Raw genomic sequence first — 21,336 nt, forward strand, 5'->3', positions numbered from 1 at the left:
TGGCTTCAACAAATATATTATGGATGAAATAACTTAGCAAAGTCATATAGTGAAATTGTATCTATTGCTAAAATGTACATTTTTTTATTTTATTTTATTTTTGGCAACCAAACCTTTTTTTTTATACATAGAGTTAAATCCACAATGAGTTGGTTGTGGATCTAGCTCTATATGATTTATTTTTACAACTGTTAAGTCAAAAGGAAGCAGATCTTGCCACAAACTAAAAAGCTCTTCAACAACTAGGAGTAAACATCTTGCAGTGATTATCTGTGATGGCTGGAAGCCATGTTTGATCACTTACAGAACCACTCCATGTGTCAAGGACAGCCAGTGTTTAACTGTAACTTTCTGATGGTTTCTTTTCATGGGAAAACAGTCCTTTGAGTACACAAACACTTGCAGCTAAATGATGTGTTAACAGAAACTAAAACAAGTCAGGAGAATTTGGAGATCATCGGAAACTAAGCTTGTACTTTTTTTCGTAGGAGTTGTACTGAATTTCTGAGAGCATGTGTGTTCTGCTCAATAGCAGGCACTTCTCTGTGGAGGTGTAAAATTGTGAATTAGCTGCAATTTTTTTGGATGTTCTTGAAAAAAATTGCAATTTGTTTTTGTTTTGATGGGATTGTTGTCCCAAAATTTCCAGTTAACGTCTTCAAACATTTTAATTCATAATGCTCCAGTTGAAACTTAAGAACAAAAAATGACTATGACTTGAATTTATTTGGCCAAACAGATGAATAGCATCTATAAAATGTGGTATTTTCATGGAGCTTGCACATTAACACAGAGCACACACAACTCAAAACCATTAAAGTTTATCCTAGTCAACACAGTCAAATGATAAACAAACCAGTTAGTGGACAAATGACCTCAGGATGTCATTTCTTATGTCTAGCGTTTGTGGATTTTATCCGTCTGCTATAAAGCCTGTTCAGCTTATGTCCAAAGATAACTTGATCTGCTTGGGTGGCAAGCCTTTCTATGTTTTTAGGTTATCTCATTAAACAGAGTTTTAAATGCATTATAGCAAATGGATGAAAAAAAACTGGGAGCTGGATTTGCAGTGAACATTTTATCCATGACGAGTTGGTCACCAATATGCCAGAAAACTAGAGTTTTATTTAGAAAGCTGCTGTTTCCTCATTTACAGTACTTTCAGGTGATTAATTACATTTCTTTCTTATCTGGGTTTGTTATTTCATATGAATATAAAATACACATTTAAAAACAGCTGATTGTACATAGCATCAGTGTTAATAGAACTAAAACACTTGACTTGGCTAAGCCAAGACAACGACAAGAGTCTTGTTTTGCATCAGCACTGGTAGCTCTGCCAAATAGAATGATGTCAGAGTACAGAGAACTGGCTCCCTGCTGCTCAGCACACAAGAGTGGTAGCTACATGTAGCCATTTGGTACACTGTCGTGTAAGAACACCTGGCCATTTCCTATTCGTAATTTTTTTATTTTTTTTTACATCTATAATTGCACATATATCCAAGCCTCACATTTCCTCTCAAATGTTTATTCTGAAAGTTTTTCAAACATATCTAATAGCTTCATAGTAATATTTAGCAAGATAACAACATTAATATGATCATCTATGTTTACTCCCATAACCTTTAATGGGCAGCTGGTGGTTAGAGCAATCGCCCTCCAATGCAAGAGTTGGGGGTTTGAATCCACGAATGGATAAATGAGGGCACAGATTGTGTTGTAAAGCGCTTTGAGTATCTTGATAAGATAGAAAGGCGCTATATAAGCACAGTCTATTTACCATTTACCATTTACCATAGCCGAACACAGTAAACTGTGATCTTTTGTTGTGCTCTTTTGTCACTGAACAGGCTCTATATACAAATAAACTGGCTGTTTTCACATCACTGGGATGCTATGTATACATAAAGCCACAGTTTGATTTATTTTTTTTAATTAATATGATAAAAGATGAATCCAAAGACAAAGGAACCCTGCTCTCTTAGCACAAAAAACCCAGTAGGTGTTCTCTTTGGTTCTTCACTGGGTCAGAACAAACCGTCCTGCCTAGGTCAGCCCAATCTGACGCTCTGTTTAGTTTCTCCAGTCACAAACTCATAACTATTACTTTGGCTTAGACCAGATCTGTGTGGGGGCTTCTGCATGCTTACTACACCAGGGTTTAACTTTTTCTCTTGGGGATTAAAAAAAAAAAAACTCGCTCTTGTCTTGCCCCCCCTCTGTCAAGACCCTGGTGGTCCTCTGTGGCAGCACACACCAGCTCCAGCTCGCCTCTCTACTGAAATATGTCTCCCGTTTCATCTTAACTGGTTCCAGCAGTGCAGCAGCACTCTTCATTCAGTTTCTAATGAATTGAATAAGCTCTGGGCCTTTTATTCTCATCTATGTTCAGTTTTTAATGGTATCAGTGAGGCAGGATTAGAGAAAGTCCACCTGGAAGTTCTTGTTGCCATATTTTGTTGTTTTTCTTCAAACAGCAGCTTATGATGGATTGTCTGTAGTCCTTGGGTCACATTATTTTAGACTCATGAAGGTGAGAAATGTTGGATAAAATGCTTTTTTTCCATCTGCTCCAAATTAACTGTTATCTTAATGATCGTTTCGGATCATTAGTTGGTAAACACAAGTCAATTTACAGATCATTTAAACAAATTAAAGCAGAAAGATGGGTTGATCAACCAATCAAATTCAAGGTTGTATCCAAGGGAAATGTTGTTTAAACTTTTCCACAATGTTGGGATACTCCAGTGTGATCTGTTTACGATGCAGATGTGTTCTGATCTGCTGGCCAAATTATGTAGGAGGTGAAGTTATGATGCTGATTAGCAAACTTGAGTTACACTAAAAGTAGACTATATGTAAATATTATGTGGTATAATTATCAGTGGTCTTTTCAAGATCACTGTAAGGAGAGAAAAAAATCACTGTAATGCCACTTCAATTGGTGATATGTAGAGCTGTCATTTCTAACCTGAACCCTGAGCCCGGCCCGGCCCAACCCGGATTAGGGCCGGGCCATAATAATGCGCTTAATGTGCAGGCCAGGTCGATGTCGGGCTTTTGATTGCATCAGTGGACGCGACAATCCAATTATATGGCATCATGGCTTGCCATACAATCACCAGCCACGTGCAGCCATTTGACCATGTACTGACCGGCCTTGAAAGAGGTAAAAAGTTCAGTTAAGCTTCAGATGGGACTACTGCCAGCGATCCATAAGCTCAAATAGACGTTCATTCAGCCACTGCACTCAGCGGACGCTCGCGGCCAATGACCCAAACAGTGGTACATGAGATCACAAATTATCTGACATGTCAGAGCAGGGTCCATGTCTGAGTAATGCAGAATGCAGGCAGAAGCAGGGATTTAATGTGCTTTGACAGACCTGAAAGGACAAACACCCACTCAGCTCCGATCTTCTACCCCCTTAGCTGTGCGCGTCCACCGACCGTTTATAACTATATAAGCAGTCAAAGCTAAATTAAAAATGTCGGGGGTGGGGGGGTTCAGGTTCGCACCTGTAATTACTGTTAATTCGTCGGGTTGGGTGGGGTTCAGAAATTATGGCTATGGGCTGGGGCAGGGTCAGGGCAGATTTTTGGGGCCCGAATGCAACTTTAGTGATATGTAATTTATCTGTGCTACGGATTATCCATGCTGATAATCTCTTGCCTTTATGCTGGTGTATTCATACCCATCTGCTCACTACAGACTCATGTTCGGGCTGCTGTTTAAAATTCCGTATTATTTTACATTATTAGTGTTTAGCGTATATCTTGAATCTTTTACCATATCATTTAGCGTTCGTTTAGCGTATGTCTTACTGTATATCTTAGATCCTTATACAAGTATACGGTTTCTTTTTATACTTTATATTTTTGCAGTTTTTGTGTGTTAACTGGGACCTTGAGTGCACAATTTCATTCCACCTCATGTACCACATGTAATGTGAATGAGTACTTAAAAGATGTTACACAATACATAAATGGTTGGAGCTCCTTCAGCCCTTGATTTAGTATTAATGTAGGAACAAAACATTCGACTCAGTTTGGTTCAGGAGGTTCTGCTGCTCGGAGTGCTGGCTGTTTATAACAGCCAGTAGAGTGGAATTGGAAAGGATGCTGGAGAATTTTGGTTGTTGTCCTTAAGCTGCAGGAAAAAAAAAACTAAATCACACTTCATCTAAGGACGGTGATTATCATAAGTACTTCATACTTGTTTACTCTGCAGTAGTTTTATTACAGTGTTGGAATTCATTTCACTGATAAAATTTCTTTCTATTTTGTTCCCCCCCACATGCACACACACCCCTGTTGTATGATTGTATGTTTGATAAGTCTAAACTCGTTGTGCCTGTTTATTTATTTATATTCACTTGGATTACTTTTCCCACATAACTGATAAATATACATTTTCAAAATAGACAAATGTTTACTGGTTGATTTGTTGTAAATTAGGTATCTTACTGAGTCTGGCTTGTTGGTACGACGGAGCTTTAGGGCCACGCTAAGAAAAAAAAAAGGCAGTGCCACTCTAAGAAGAAAAAATTAAAAGCCATAAAATTACGAGAATACAATTGTAGTGTTACGAGAATTAAGTCGAATAAAGTCTTAATATTACGAGAATAAAGATGTACGAGTCTTTTTGCAGCTTGTTTTTTTTTTTCACAGGTCTGATCCATGATGCGATCTGTCAATCAATTCAGTAGGCGTGTCAGCAAATGACCAATCCAAAACTAAATGAGTCGTAATATTATGTGAACTCTGACACGATAAAGCAGGTTTACCGCATTTTAATGGTGGTAAAATGAAGAATGTTGAGTGTAGTGGTATTGGTTTTACAAATGAGATAGTTCATCCATTAGCACATCAGCATCAGATTCTTATCAGTATCAGGATTTTGAACCTGCTTACAGTAAAGTCCCCAGTATACTCCCGCGTACGTCAGTCTGCGGAGGTCCGTGCGTACCAGATTAGAGTTGAAGCAGACGCCTGCAGGGCATGTCTGCGCAAAGCTAAATTTTTACGGCAGCGTATGCGTGCTCTTTGTCGCACAATAAACTGCTCAGCGACAGACTGTTTTGTATGTGACACCAATGTAGTAAATTCCCCTTCTTCGTCCCTGATCTGGCCTTTTCTTTTGTTTTGTTTTTTGCCAAGAGGCAGTGATCTCTACCGCCTCCGTTGATGCCATGACTGAAATTGTGAGAAATGAAGGAATTTGTCATGAACGAATTAAAATCAGTCCCAGCGTGGCTGCGGGAGGGTCTAAAGATTTCCTGGTGGGTCGCTCTGATGTGTGGGCTGCAGGGCCAGCGCTCCCTGTTTTTTTTTTTTTTTTAGAACTTCTTATTAACAACATATAAACACAGAACACCGCTGGGGCTGCCAGCTCTCTTTTTTTTTCTGACCTGTCAATCAGTCCATTAGGCATGTTGGTAAATGACCAATCGGCGACCTCAATTTGTCCCGAAGGTAAACGCCCCTTGTCTGCGGAGCTGCTCTGCAGCCGCTCAGGGTGGACGCTCGAGTATGAAGTCTGAACCCTTTGCGGAGAGTGCGCACAGTTTCCGCGCGGCTGAGAGGACGCGTGAGTATACCGGAGCCTTAAGGTGGTACACTCTGATGGGCTGCAGCGCAGCTCTCTGCAGGTAAGGAGCATTTAGCTTCGGATTGGTCATTTGCTGACACGCCTACTGGATTGATTGACAGGTCGCGTCGTGGATCCGACTTGTGGAGAAAAGGTAAATAAATAAACGAGAGCTGAAAAAAGGCTCATATGACTTTATTCTCGTAATATCAAGACTTTATTCGTAATTATACGACTTTTGTAATTTTATGGCTTTTAATTATTTTTTTCTTAGCGTGGCCCTAAAGTTCCGTCGTATGTTAGAAACTAGTTGTTGAAAGAAAAGGCAAATTTTCAGTTGCAGTCCATCAGACGTCTTAGCGTTTCAACCAGCGAGCCATGCGGCCTTGGCTTTTGCAGCCATTCAGCTCCACGCGGTTATAAAGGCTGACCATGTGTTTCTTGTCTTTCTTCTGATGTGTCACATGATGTTTCCTGTCTCAACAGGAATTTTCCCCTGTAAACCAGCTCATTAGCCCACTGACCTGCTCTCCGCCTCTCTCTCTCTCTCTCTCTCTCTTTCTGTGTGTGTTGTGTGTTGTGTGTGTGTGTGTGTGTGTGTGTGTGTGCATGCTGTGCAGGACAGACTGCTCAGCAGGATCCACTCAGCTGCAGACTCCCCAGCGCTCTGCAGATGCTGCAGCAGCAACTTTGGCAGCTGAAGACCTGTTTGAGGATTTCTGACTTCCAAAAAGCCTCGCCTACAAAACTGCAACGATTTTACCTTCTTGGAATCAAATGTTTGGATGATCAGTTGTCTGCACTGAAGTTATTTCTGTAGAACCGTCAACAATCCCAGAAGCACTAAATGGTACATATTTATAGCTTATGTGCTAAGATCTCAGGCAATAAAAAAAAAAAAAATCTAAATGTTTGTTACAAAGTGACCACAAATACAAATTTTTTTGGTTTGTTTTAAAACGGAAACTAAAGAAATGAATAAACAAACTGACTTCAGAATAGAATTAATGTTTTTAGAATTTTTGAAATATAAATTAAACTAAGATGAGAATGTACAATGCAAAATATATTTTAACATTGTTTTTTTATGTGAATCATAAACCTAATTTCTACAAGGTTCTGATTTTATTTTATGAATTGAACCAATAGGATTTCTTGTATTTTTCATTTTTTAAATATTTTTGTTAAATAAATATATGGGTAGTGAACATTTGAATAAAATGTCATCAGTTTTTTGTACGTAAATCTACACACGCAAGCATAATGTGGACACTTGGTAGTAGACATCCCAAGTACTAGACTGTATGCACAGCTGACATGTTCTCAGTGAAGTATGTATTGAAATTGAGAAATGAAAAGAAATACTGCACAGTTTTTGGGTCAAGGGAACAAGTGAATTGCTTCATTCCATTTATTGTCAATTGAAATTCTTCTAAATGTTTGCAAAACTGAAGAATTAAACAAACAACGTGACAAAGCATGACTGTTGAAGTTTCTTTTTTAGCATGAGGTGATGCTTATTAAACACATGGTTTTGTATTTGATGGCAAATAACTAATGCCACCAGGTGTTGCAAAACCCTTTTGGGTTTGGTTTAGGATTAACCACCTTTGTCAAGACCCTTCAACAAGGAGAAGTAGTGGCTTTACTCAGAACTCCCAGATGACTAAAATCTTCACCGTATCTAAGGCTGAACCTTGCCATCCTATGAATGAAGCTCATTTCATCTGCTTGTATTTGGGATTGAATTCTGGTCATAATCTATGTCTCATGACCATTGGTGAAGACTAGAACATAGACAAGTACTTAAAGAACTTCAACCATTGGTTCAGATCCTTCTTCACCAAGGCAGCCTGGAGCAACACCCTCATTAGTGCAATTGAATCTCCTGCCTCTTGATTCATTCATGGATCCATTTTGCCTTTACGTCTGAACAAAACACTAAGAGACTTAATGTCCTCTACTTTAGACAAACTCATCCCCAACCTGGACAGAGCATTTAACCATTTGTTCCGTGTTGGGAACCGTGACTTCACACTTAAATGAGCTGACCCTTACCTTAGCTCCTTTACACGTTCCTGCAAACTGCTCAGTGCATGCTGAAAGCCATGCTTTAAAGAGGCACCAGAACCACATTATCTGCACAAAGCAGAGATAAGGATCTTAGGTTTCCAAACCAGACAACCTTATGCCATGACTGTAGCTTAGGATCCTGTTAACACCACAAACAGGATCAGAGCCAAGGAGCAGCCCTGGTGGAGTCTAACCTGCATCAGGACTGAGCTCAACTTTTGGCCATGAGCACCAACAGAGCTGTTGTTTTGGTTCTGAAGGAAATGGATGGCCCTCAAAAGTGACCCACAGTCACAGCACCAAACTGCCTTCAGGTCTTTAACACATGCGGAGACTGGATAATTAAACTCCCTCAGCTACCCTGCAAGGGTGAAGATCTCAGACAGAGTACGTGTGTGAATGAGAGGGAGGCTGGTGGAACAGTGAGGCTACAAGGAGCAGAGGTCACAAAGGTTCAGGACTTCAAGTACTTGGGGTCCACTGTCCAGGAAAATGGGGAATGTGGTAAATAAGTGAAGAAAAGAGTCCAGGCAGGATGGAGTGGATGGAGAAAAGTTTCCGGAGTGATTTGTGACAAAAAGGTGTCAGCAAAAGTCAAAGGAAAAGTTTACAAGACAGTGGTGAGACCAGCTATATTGTATGGTCTGGAGACGGTGGCATTGACAAAAAGACAGGAGAAAGAACTGGAAGTGGCAGAAATGAAGATGCTAAGGTTCTCCTTAGGAGTGATGAGGCTGGATAAGATTAGGAATGAAATCATCAGAGGTACAGCACAGGTTGAACAACTGGGAGATAAAGTTAGGGAGGCCAGACTGAGATGGTTTGGACATGTCCAGAGGAGGGACAGTGAGTATATTGGTAGAAGGATGTTAGAAATGCAGCTGCCAGGAAAAGACAGAGGAAGGCCAAAGAGGAGATATATGGATGCAGTTAGAGAGGACATGAAGGTAGTTGGAGTGAGGACAGAGGATGCAGAGGACAGAGTGAGGTGGAGGAGGATGACTCGCTGTGGCGATCCCTGAAGAGGGAAAAGCCAAAAGAAGAAGAAGCTACCATGCAAGGGTGAAGATCTCACCTGCTGTTTCACAATCTAGATGAAAGGTATACTGTCGTTTTTGAATCCGAGCTTCGATAATCTCCTTTCTAACAACAAATTGTGAAATTGGACTGAGGAATTTGGTCACCATGTCCATCGAGAAGACAGAGTCTCAAGACTTTGAGGAAAGCAAATGTATTACATGGGCAGATGTTGCCAATAGGAAGTAAAAAGCTATGATTGCAGTTTGTAAAGAGTGGACAACCTTATGATGCAGAATACTCAATGTTGTGGATTAGGCTTTTTAAATTTGCATGAAGGATTAGGACAACACTTGTGTACTAGGGGGCTGGTCCCTATTTTCTAAAAAGGAGTTGGCCGGAGTGTGAGTTACATCTATGGCTGAGCCAAGTCCTATTCTAGTCCAGGGTTTTGGAAAAGTGGATAAATATTCTCAAATGTAAGTTTCTTGTCACCGTTGTTGACAAATGAAGCTAACACTGAAGCAGAAGTTCCAATGCAGTTTTAGTTCAAGTTAAATGTGATGAAGCAGCAGTATAATTCATGAACTCTGGTAGGTTTAGTACCTCTGCCAGCAGTAGTTTAAAGAAACACCATTTTTGTGTTGTATTTTGAGTAAGAACAAACTGGTCTGTAACATTTATTAGACTGGGGGGATTTGTTACTTGGGTTTTTACTGTCTGCAATCAAATAAAAGGCTAAATGTAAGAGTCACTGTTTTTTATTTACTCTTTCCTCCCATTCCTTCCTTTTTTTGAGTTGGTGTTTTCTATACACTTTAGATTTAACTTTCATTGCTATACTCTCCTGTGAGTCACCCTTCCTCCTCTCTCCCACTCTGGTTTTCCCTCGTTTCACTTCCCCCATTTTTAACCCCCACCCACCCTTACACCCTGCTCTCTTTCATTGTATTCCACTTTTTGTCCCAATCTTACCTCCTCCCCCTCCTCTTCCACCCATCCTTCATCCCACCCTCCCTGTCTGAGCTGGGCGTTGTGTCATCGGTCATTTGTGCTCCTCCTCTTGCTAATGTCTGGATAATAGTGGGTGCAAAGTGAATTTGAACTTGCAGCCAGTGCTGAGAGGTGAAGTAGGACATCTGTTTGAGAAGAGCTGCACTTTAGTGCTCTGTTAGGAACCTTTAGAAGTTCACCTTGGAGAAGTTGGGGGTTCCACACAAGCTAACTGGAGTTTCAGACCTTAAATAGTTGTAAGGTATGTATATGTTTCTCTTGTTCTTTTTGTGTTTTTGGTATGTCAACCCTGAGCAAAACTTGTTGAGATTTCCTCAGGGTAATGTGCATGTTTGTGAATATTTTAACATCTTGTTGGGCGGTCAGATTTTCTGGATGCATGTGAATCTACACACAATGACAGAACAACTCATGAATCAATCTGATGCTAGGGACCAATCATGTCAGTTGGACCTACTGACAGCTTCACCAGATGATCACTGAGAGAACTTTATCACTGCAGCTGGCTCAGAGCTGGTCCTGGGACAGCTGTTCTCCAACATCTGTTCTCAGAGACCTCCTTTTATTTCTGTTGTTTTTAACCACTTTGTGATTTATTGGCATCAATGTAAGATGAATATAAAACCCCCAGTGTTGGAACAACACTTACAGGGAAATTAAAACCAAATCTAGATAAACTAATTGACAAAGATTTTAAATGTATGATAGAATAGTTCATTTATTCTTTCAGTCTCTTTTAAAGTATTTCAAGTTACGTAAAACAGTTGTAAAAATAAAATATTTTTAATTTGTGCTTTGCCCTAACTTTATACCCTACATGTAATGGAACATATTTCGTTTGCACATAAGCACTGGAGTCAACATTATAAGTTAGACTTAAAATTATATATCCGTCCGTTATCTTTACCCATTTCTTCCTTTTTGGGTCACAGGGGTCACTGGTGCCCATGTCCAGCAGTCACTGTGCTAGAGGTGGGGGGACACCCTGGACTGGTCTCCTCCATCACAGGGACACCAAGCATTCACACTTACACCTAGGGACAATTTAGAGTTGCCAGTTAGGTATTTTGGAAATTTTAGAATTTTAGTAATTAGTTTAGGTAAAAGAAAGGTTAATTCCTTTAGAACTCAAAGTACAGCACTTCTGAGTTTACTGAAAAAAAAAAAGAATAATAAAGAGTTTTAAATCAATGTACGACTAATTTATTATTTGTTTTGGATCACACTGGACTGCATACATTTAATATAATTATAATGAGAATTGTATGTGTTGCATCAAACTGAAAGTAACTGAGTTTGATGTGGACCTGTTCTGTGTAGCACCCTGAGCTTTCTTTAGTTGTGAAAAGATTTACTGCATTAAACATTTTAATATTGTACACTATTGCGTATTTTCCAGTATAATATGAAGTATGGTTTAAACAATCAAGATCACACCAGATAAAAGATAATTATGTAAATGACAAACTTTCTTTTTCCCTCACAGACTGTGTTGCGATGAAAGGACACATCTTCATACACCTGCTCTGGCTTGTGTGCTTCTGTTCGGCTCGTCCTCAGCCAGGTGAGTCGAGTTCAGTAAGAGATGATGAATTCCCAGCCTTAGTCCAAGCAGTCACCCTCTCTCCTGCTCCTCCTCTGACGTAAATGTAATGACGTGTGGCAGAGCTGCAGGTGCCAGACTGACACAGTGGAAAGTTATTAGTCCAACACACGTTCACTTAGCCTCCTGCTCTGCACACATACAAGTAGAGCAAAATGTGCAAAGCCAGGATTACATCATTATTCAGGAAGAAGGTGAGCAGTTGTGTGATGCGAGAAATGAAGTTGCAGTTTGTGCTGCAGCAGTAGCAACAGCACATGCTTCATCGAATGTCTGCTTTTTTCTCTTTATGGTTGCTGACAAAAAATTAACATCCAAGTAGCAAACGTGCAACTGTTTCTCCTACTTCAATTTAGCTGCAACATATTTGCATTCATTTGAAGCAAAGTAACACTGTAATCCCTGTAATGCTGAATTTATATAAGTAGGTGAAATTTGTACATTCCTCAAAAGGGAATTTCTATGTAAAACCATCAGTACTTGTTGTGCAAAGTGCATCAAGGTTAAGTCAGGTCCTCTATACTTCATCCGTCCAGAGGACCTGATTTAACCTTGTTAGATTTATCTACCTGGATTATTGAGCATGCATCAGAACATTTTGTGCAAAATACAGTCTTCTTTTTACATTTGGCAACCCAAAGTTGTGAGAAAATATGCTCATTTTCAGTTGCAAGCTCACTGATTTTTGTGTTCACGATAAGTAAACGACGAGTTGTGCAACAGCTTAATATTTGCACAGCCTATTTGTGAAAATCACACCTTATTTTTTTGTGCTTAGTTTCCAAAACTGTATTTAAGCTCATGTACATAATTTTGCTGCCTGCTTTCACTAAAATTGTACCAACGTTTGCCTCCTTTGTGCCCACCTTGGCAGCATTCATGACTTAATCCACTGGATTACACTTTAAAAAAGATGGGCTGATTTTTGACCATTTTTCAAAATAAACTAAATACTATTTGTGGCAATCTGGATATTCAGGCTGTAGCCTCTGATGTTTTCTGTCATAAGGAGAGCTCCTGTGCAGGGGTAAAAATACAGTTAAAGAGCCCTAAGATTGATGGAAACTGTATTAAGAAGGTTTCAAAATGGGCACAAGGAGCCCAGTTGAACTCTGGGACTAGTTTTACAGAATGTTTGTGCCATAATTTGTTTTACCCCAAAATGAAATTGGCCACCCCCTAGAACATTTCAAGATTTTTAGGCTCCCTCACAAATGTCCTTTGCAAACTTGCCTTAAACAGTCGCAGCACAAGAAGATAGGTTGTCAGATGCTGTGCGTTTTTTTAATGGGGTCCAAAGGCAATGCATCACATTTGGTTTTAATGAGTTGAAATATTTAACATGATGAACATGTCTGCTCTTTTGGAGTTTCAACTGGGTATCAAGTACATAAGAATAAAAAATATGCATACCGGTACTTAGATTTTGTGGTGTTTTGTTTGTATATTGTTTAATAAAAAAAATATCAAAAATAAATCAGGGCCTGTGAGAGTATTAGCTTTTTCAACAAATCTACTCTAATGGAAAACTAGATCTGGTTGTAATCTTGGAGTACGTCTACCTGCATTGGTTAGATGTCACCTTATGGTGATACAGTTCTTAAAATGACAATTTTTGTAAACTCTGACTGACTATATAAAAGAGTGGGTACAGGCATCGTAACATCATCCCCCAATCTTGGTCATGCTCGCCATTTGCCTACTCCATTGAAGCAGAAGTGAATGCATTTCATGTAGATGTTTAAACTGCAAAGTAAAATAATATGAATGAATATGTTTCTGCAGAATACTTCGTGTTAACAACAATTGCATGCATCCTCTTGTTCTCCAGCTTCTTCTCACACGACAGTGAAGATGCAGAAGATCAGGCAGACAACTGGCTCTCTGGCCAGCAAAGTGGTGCTGCCCTGTCGCTTCTCCATGATGTCAGATGCTCCCAACAGCCCCACAGACACACCAGCACTTGCACCTGCTGACAGTCTGAGTCCCAATGAGCTGCTCAGAATCAAGTGGGTGAAGGTGGAGAATTGGGAGAAGCCGGAAGAGTCGCAAGAGACGGTGGTGCTGGTGTCCCATGATGGGATGGTGAAGGTGGGACTGGGCTTCATGGGCAGGGTGTCTGTACCCTACTACCCACTGGCGACTGGAGATGCTTCTCTGATCATTGGGAGGGTCAGGGCGAGTGACGCAGGGCTGTACCGCTGCGAGGTGACGCATGGGATAGAGGACACCCAGGATACCATCAGCCTCAGTGTCTCTGGTGAGTAAAACAGTGCTGCTTAGCTTTTACAAGCACATTAACACTCTGTATCAGGAGTCTACAAGCTCAGTGACTGCATCCAGATGTGCACCACTGGCAGTAACTTCAAAGCTAAAGGTGTCAACAATTGTCAAACCTCCTCCACATGCCTTTTTTTAAGGCTCCTGCGTCAATGAGATGTGCTCTGAATTTTGTTACCGTCATTTCTTTAACTCGTCTGTCTAAAGTCAGCTAACCTGAAGCCAGGCCAGCTAACATCAGCATGATGTGGAAATATAAAGTCAAGCATGCACAACACTCAATCTTTTGTTCAAAAGAAAATTACTTTTGTAGGTTCTCTTTTCAGAAATGCCATCTTTTACAAAGCAAAACCCCAACAAAGGCGTCCTGAAGAAGACGCCACTGCCGAGCGTTTCAAAGTCATCTGCAGTTCAGGTTTTTCTTCCCATGATCTGTGCTGTCACCATGAAAGACATTTGGATAACGTCTGTTTAGTGGCTCGTTTTACATGAACAAAGAAAGTATTGCAGTTTTTCTGACCAAACAGCTGGATGTGTTTGGGTCGTAAAGGCTCTTGTGCACAACAAGCTATCCATTGATTAGCAACTGAGCACATCTGTGAACATTACCTTGTTTTTTCAATGACAACACGGATGGAGACTGTTGGACAATGGCTTTTTTGTTTTTAACTGGTTTTTGAGAAAGGCTTCAGACTAAAAATACACCAAATAATCAACCAATAGATGTATCATTTCATATTTGGCACTTTTAAACATTAAGATAATACGACATGTTTATGCTATTTTTAGTGTGCAAGGCTCCAACAATTACAATAATGATAAATGTGCAAAGTTATAACTATACAGTATTACAATACCTAATTTCAAAATGCAGAATTTAATTTTGTTTATACTATAATAATAACAATGTGTTGTTATCATTGTATGTTCCCATACAATGGCAAAATTGACTCTGCATTTAACCCATCCACCCCCAAGTGGAGCAGTGGGCAGCTATTGAAAGCACACGGGGAGCAATTGGTGATAATTGTTGGTGCGTTCCATTTGTTTTTAGAAGTTGGACTTCCATCCATCCATCCATCCATCCATCCATCCATCCATTTTCTTCTGCTTATCTGGGGCTGGGTCGCAGGGGCAGCAGCCTAAGTAGGGAGGCCCAGACTTCTCTCTCCCCAGCCACTTGGGCCAGCTCCTCCGGAGGAATCCCAAGGTGTTCCCAGGCCAGCCGAGAAACATAGTCCCTCCAGTGTGTCCTGGGTCTTCCTCTATGGCTCCTCCTGGTGGGACGTGTCCGGAACACCTCACCAGGGAGGCGTCCAGGAGGCATCCTAACCAGATGCCCGAGCCACCTCAACTGGCTCCTCTCGACGTGGAGAAGCAGCGGCTCTACTCTGAGTCCCTCCCGGATGATCGAGCTTCTCACCCTATCTCTAAGGGAGAGCCCAGACACCCTGCGGAGAAAACTCAATTCAGCCGCTTGTATCCGAGATCTCGTTCTTTCAGTCACAACCCAAAGCTCATGACCAAAGATGAGGGTAGGAACGTAGATTGACCGGTAAATTGAGAGCTTCGCTTTTTGACTCAGTTTGAAGTTGGACTCTATGACATCAAAACTGACTAAAAATAAATAAATAAATAAATCTGAATTTCTGAACCTCTGAAGTCAGTATCTTCACTTGAAAAGGAAAAAAAAGACCTCCGACCTCAGAATTTTAAATGGCTGCCTTGCACATGAAACGTGATCATAGTTGCACTAATAAACTTTTTCCTTTTAACTTTTTTCATTTTTTTCTTGTTGAATCAGTGATGCACATGCTACAGTGTTTGAATTAAAATCAGTCCATTGTTGTTGACTTGTTTTGTTAAATGTAGTTGGCAAATTACCAAATTCGGCTGTTTTTATTGTTGCAATGTAATCGTGGTAAAGTTATCATGCCATCATCAGATCCAAGTTCTAACTTTTAAGGTAAATGGAGCGGCACACGTGTGCAATTTTCTGGTCTTTATTATAATGTACATACAATAATATATTGCCCCCTTCTGGTCAGGAGGGGTAAAACCTCTCTTTTTCAACCACTGCTGTAGAGTCATTGCTGTGTTTGGAATCCCTGTTCTATTTTATCATCAAGTTCAAGCCAAGTTTCTGCTGTCAAACAGATGGCCTCACATTTGACGGAACATATTTTGGAATACGGTAAAGTTCAGAGTCAATGAGAAAACTTAAGCTGCGTTGTCGTCTCTTTAGAGAAGAGGCTTTCTCCTGGCAACCCATTCATACAAACAAGTTCAACTTTCCCATTTTTCGTCATGAACTTTAACATTTAATATGCTAACCGAGTCCTGGAAAAACTGACAAGTAGAATCAAACATTTCTTGCTTTTTTCTGAGCATTACACAGTCTGACTTTGGGGTGAATTTTGCTGGGATATTCACCAGTCTTGTGTGTTATTTTTAACTTTTGAAGAAGCATTATTTCTTAAGTAATGGACTCTTAATTGTTTGAAATTGGCCTTTTATTCCTTCCTAGATTGACAAGTTGCATCTCTAAGGTCATTGTTGATGTAGTTCCATCTTGGCATTGTGTTACACAAACCTGTATGCTCCAGAGCAGCAAACAAAAAGAAAAATCTTGCTTGTGATGCCACTGATGGTGATCCCTGAATTAAATTCCACTGCAAGTAGTAAAGATTAAATAAATTAATCACTAAAACAAAGTTTTATTTGATGGGTTTTTTTTTTTTAACACTGAATTCATCTACATGTAATAAACTTGATTTAACCTCAGCTCAGCACAGCTGGACAACACACTGCACACTAGGCTTTTTTTTTTTTTTTTTTTGGGAACACCAAAGATTTTTAGGATCCACCAGTTGCATTTCATCTCATGGAAACAATTCCACCAACATCTGAGTCGAGCTGCTGTCCCAGACATTAACATAGATTCCACATTAATGCTGAACAGATCTCTTTGACGGGGGCGTCCGAACAAAGAACCTCCCTATGACTGACACACAACTCTCCTTTTAAGAGCTCAGACATCCTTTCACGTCCTCCCGTTGTTTTGCCAGGATTTCCCCACACATGAGAACTGATCCTTCAGACCTAATGACAAGACTACAGTGATGTATAGTCCGGAGATGACAGCTGAAATGGCTCCCTGCTTCATCTTTCTGTCAGTGCTGTCATGTATTGCCGCAGCCATCAGATTCTGTCAGCTGTAAATCTATCTGCTGTCATTATAAATCTCTGTGGATGACAGGTTGTCTCTGACATGTGGATTCTTTTTGCCTTCTATCTTTTTTCTCATGTTGGTGAATGCGCCAAGTTAATGACTACTCGTATAGCACCTTTGTAACATCTCAGGTTCTGCTTACAGTGTTTATCATTCTTTCTCGATAACTGTTAGCATTCTATTTACAACATTGTTTTTGTATTCATTCCTACACTGATAATCGTTTGGTGGGTGGGGGGAGGGGTGCAGGTTGGTAGAACCTTGACATCAGGACTAGAGATGCACCGATCCGATATTAGTATCGGTACCGATATTGCAAAATTCTGGATCGGGTATCGGTGACAATGTGACGATCCATAAGAACAGGAGTTGATTGCTGTTTATTTAAAATATCTGCCAGCTAGTGAAACTGTTGTTTTTTCCTCTTATTTCAGCTCCTTTATTATTTATTTTACATTATATTTAGAATTCCTGAACCATTTGAAAGGTTTGTTGAAGTTAATTTTTTTATGTTTTGCCAAAGTTGTCAACCTATTGTTTTTCAGTTTCAGTATCTTTATTATTATTTATTTTACATTGGATGTTACACTCATAATTGCACTGACTGAACAAATTAAAGTTGTGTTGTTTTACATGTTTGACCAAGCTTGTGAAGCTACTGGTGTGTTTTAAGTGTGCTGTACTAGTGCAGAGTTTTCAATAAATTAGTAATTCAGTACATTTATGTGTGCGTTTAAAAAACAAATGTTTTAAGTTAATTCGGCACAGTTTTTTTTTCTGTATCAGATCGGTATCGGATCGGTATCGACCGATGTAAACCATAGATATTGGTATCAGTATTGGAAGTAAAAAAAAGTGGATCCCTAATCAGGACTTCAGGCGAAGACTTAAAAAACTGTAAATGTCATTATTTCTAACCACTTTTTATTAAAGTTTGGGACATTTTATAATAAAATTTTCTTCTATTTTATTTAGAAATCTTTATAGTTTTGCGCAATAAAATGTTTTTCTATGATAAATCATTTTTTAAGGAAAAAAGACAAAGTTTTAAACAAATATATTTTCAATTTTAAGTTATTGTTTTAAGACATTTTTTCATGGGGAGTGGTGGCACAGAGGTTAGAGAAGGTGGGCTTGTGATCAGAAAATTGCCGCTTCAACTCCGACAACATCAAAATGTGGGTGGGATAGGTGAAGCACCCACCTGCCTCCACCCTCATTTGCCCCACCCTGAGCCCTTGAGCAAGGCCCTTAACTGCCACCATTTACTCCCTCGGGCATCCTAGATGGCAGCTCTCTGCTCCACACAGAGGGCTGTGGTAGCTCGGTATCTGTGGTTGTGTCAGGAAGGACATCCGGTGTTAAAATAACTGCAAAGTCTTTGTGCGACTTGGTTCAATGTGGTGACCCCTGAAGAAGAGAGCAGCCGCAAGGAATAAAAAAAGTTGAAGACATTTTACATCATTCTTTGTTTTTCCCATCGTTCTCTTTTCTAATTCCAAACGTGAGCGCTGGTAATGTTATAGCGCTGTTTTGGCACAAAAATATTATCCCACAACATTTTGCAATAATGTTTTTGTTCATGTTTGTATGTGCGTGTGTCTGTCTGTTATTAAAATGTTTCAAAAACTACTGAAACAAAACGGTAACGAAACTTACAGTAAAATATCAAAGGATGGCTCTAACTCTGTCAGTTTACAGAGATCGAGCTAAAATACAAAGTGGCAGCTGAGAGACATTATCAGGAAATACTCTGAGCATGACCTCTCACAATATTTATTAAGATAATGTTATTTTCAAGGGTTAATCCAAAGGACAACAACCAGGGGTGCACCGATAAATCGGCCGCCCGATTTCCTTAATTTTAGGGAAATCGGAAATCGGCCGATACTTGCACGAGAAACCGATTTTACCTTTTTATTGTTTGTTTGTTTTAACAACAGTCTGAACTTCATTTATATTTCAGAGCACTATCTAATGCAATTAAAACAAGTTTGTATTGTTTCTTGGATATTGTTCATGGGGTATGTTTTTCAACAAAAGAATATTGGAAAATTGAAGGTGCATTGTGACCTTATAACACATGACAGTGCCGCTTATAAAACTAAATCGATATCGGCAGCTCAGACTTTTTAGAAATCGGTGATCGGCCAGAAAACTGCAATCGGTGCACCCAATTGGTCCACCTTTAACCTCTGCAACAACTGCACTCTGTTTAAAGGTGTGTGTGTGCTCCTTTAAGAAACACTTGGCTTTTACTTTTGCATTGTTTTAATTCAATCAGTTTGTACTTTCTGGTCCTTATTTAATGTTTTCGTATGTTTTTTAGTTTTACTTATATAGTTTTGAAAAATTTTCTACATTTTGTCATAGTTTTCAATCATTTTCCTCCTTTTTTTAATGTAAAATTTCTACTCCCTTGAGTACAGTTTTTGTTTATGTACTGTTTATATACTCCTCCCGTTTTGCTTAGCTTTTCGTTTATTTTTTGTGTTCTGTTTCGTGTTTTGCTGCCTCGCTCAGATAGTTGCTGAAGGCCACGTTTGCCCTGCTGACAGCTGACGATCTCTTTTCAGGCGTGGTGTTCCACTACAGAGCCAAAAGCAGCCGGTACTCCCTGGACTTCCTTGCAGCCTCTGAGGCGTGTCGCTCTGTGGATGCTGCCATCGCCACACCTGATCAGCTGACTGCTGCTTTCGAGGACGGCTTGGACCAATGTGATGCAGGCTGGCTCGCTGACCAGACAGTCAGGTGAACAATCCTGCTTCTCCACTCATTTGTCTTATTACTCGTAACAGAATTCTAATTAAACAGTTTAATTTGAAGCTGAAGGATGCAAATCTGGTAAGTCTGCAATCAGTACATATTTAGTAATAAATTTCAGGATTGGTTCACTTTGTATCTCATAATGAATCATTTTAAAAAGTAAAGTTTATTTAAACTCTGCTGGTCTTTTGATGCGTTTGTTTTCCAGATATCCGATCACTGTTCCTCGTCCAGGCTGTGCAGGTGATTTGTTACAAAGACCTGGTGTCAGGACGTACGGCCTCCGGGACCCCGCTGAGAAATATGATGTGTACTGCTTTGTGGATAAACTAAACGGTGAGCAAAAAATAGTTTGCGTTTTATGACTTTTGGTTAAACATCCGTTGTAAATTTCAGTGCATTTTACGCCTTTTATTTGCAGAGTTTTCTTACAGCACTGAAAATTTGGTTTGTTTTTTTTCAAAATTTTCAAAACGTGTACTGTGTTGAATTTCAGTTTTTCCTAATTTATCAAATATATTTTTAAAGAAATAATTCCGATTTTTTTAATATGAATTATCATTTGTTTGTATACATTTAAATAGTTTGAATATTTACAAATGTTTTCTGCTTTTTTTTTCTTCTTCAAGTTTTTAAATGATTTTATTTCTTAGATTTTCTTTGTTTACTGGATATTGTCAGTCACTGTTTTTGTCCTGACAGTAGTACATACAGGTGTAAACCATGACATGTAAACATAAATGTCAATATTCAGAGTAATACAGAACATGAAGTCTTCATGATGCTTAACTTTGACCAAAACTTTGGAAACAGAGGATCTATTTAAATTTAGTCCCATATTTTCCTGACTTGCTGTGTCTACTCTGTCTGCAGGTGAGGTTTTCTATCCTCCCTCTCTCGATGATAAGCTCACCTGGCAGCAGGCGAAGGAGGAGTGTGAGAAACACGATGCTGTGTTGGCGTCGCCCGGTCAGCTGTTTGCAGCCTGGAGGGCAGGGCTGAACCGCTGCGACTACGGCTGGCTGGCTGATGGTAGTGTCCGGTTCCCCATCACCGTCTCTTTGCCTCAGTGTGGAGGAGGCATGCTGGGGGTCCATACGCTCTACAAGTACCAAAACCAAACTGGATACCCCGACCCAACGAACACATATGGGGCTTTCTGTTTTAAAGGTAAAAACTAAAAAACATCATCTTTTGAATCAGCTCTCTCTTCACTACAACAGACCGGTACAGCGCACGCTTCACTGCAGATGCCGCACCTATCCTCCTATCGATCTCTCGCTCCATTTTGCCCTCATTCGTGAACAAGACCCCAAGATACTTAAACTCCTCCACTTAGACTAGTGAAGGTGACAATGATGCTTCCATTGTCATATGGTCCACATCAGCAGCACAAATACAGAAAACAGTATGTTGGAGGAAAAATATTTCTAAATAACAAGCATTGCTTTTTGTAGGTTAAATTATCACCTTAGATCAGAATATAACTTCCACCAACCTCTGTTTGGTTCTAATGCTGTCATTTCTACAGTTTGTCTCAACACACGTCTTTCAAATGGATTTATTTTTGTTGAATTTTAAAAGTTTACAAGTGAAACAAAATGTAAATAAAATGATCCTCCTTTTGGGCATAAAACAAGTGAAGCATGGTGCTGGTCGCATCATGATATGGGGATATTCCTCATCAGCGTGAGCTGAGAAACTGGTCAGAGATGAAGGAAAGAGGGGCGGAGCAAAATATTTTGAACCTTTTGGTGGA

The 21,336-nt window shown here is 39.8% G+C and overlaps 2 protein-coding genes across 2 annotated transcripts in view; both read left to right on the forward strand.

Annotated features, from left to right (window-relative positions):
* Positions 1-6,637, forward strand: part of xrcc4 (X-ray repair complementing defective repair in Chinese hamster cells 4) — a gene marked incomplete in the record, with an annotated part of 37,302 nt that extends 30,665 nt beyond the window's left edge. The window contains 1 exon segment of the mRNA XM_037692548.1: positions 6,213-6,637. Within this exon segment, the coding sequence (XP_037548476.1) occupies positions 6,213-6,315 (103 nt within the window).
* A 6,523-nt stretch (positions 6,638-13,160) lies between these two features.
* Positions 13,161-21,336, forward strand: part of LOC119425025 (versican core protein-like) — a 41,629-nt gene continuing 33,453 nt past the window's right edge. The window contains exons 1-4 of the mRNA XM_037692547.1: positions 13,161-13,559; positions 19,388-19,562; positions 19,786-19,913; positions 20,451-20,747. Of these exons, the coding sequence (XP_037548475.1) occupies positions 13,220-13,559; positions 19,388-19,562; positions 19,786-19,913; positions 20,451-20,747 (940 nt within the window). The 5' untranslated portion in view covers positions 13,161-13,219. The remainder of the gene's footprint in view (positions 13,560-19,387; positions 19,563-19,785; positions 19,914-20,450; positions 20,748-21,336) is intronic.

The sequence above is a fragment of the Nematolebias whitei genome, chromosome 18 (assembly GCF_014905685.2).
Source record: "Nematolebias whitei isolate Nwh7 chromosome 18, NemWhi1, whole genome shotgun sequence".
Lineage (NCBI taxonomy): Eukaryota > Metazoa > Chordata > Actinopteri > Cyprinodontiformes > Rivulidae > Nematolebias > Nematolebias whitei.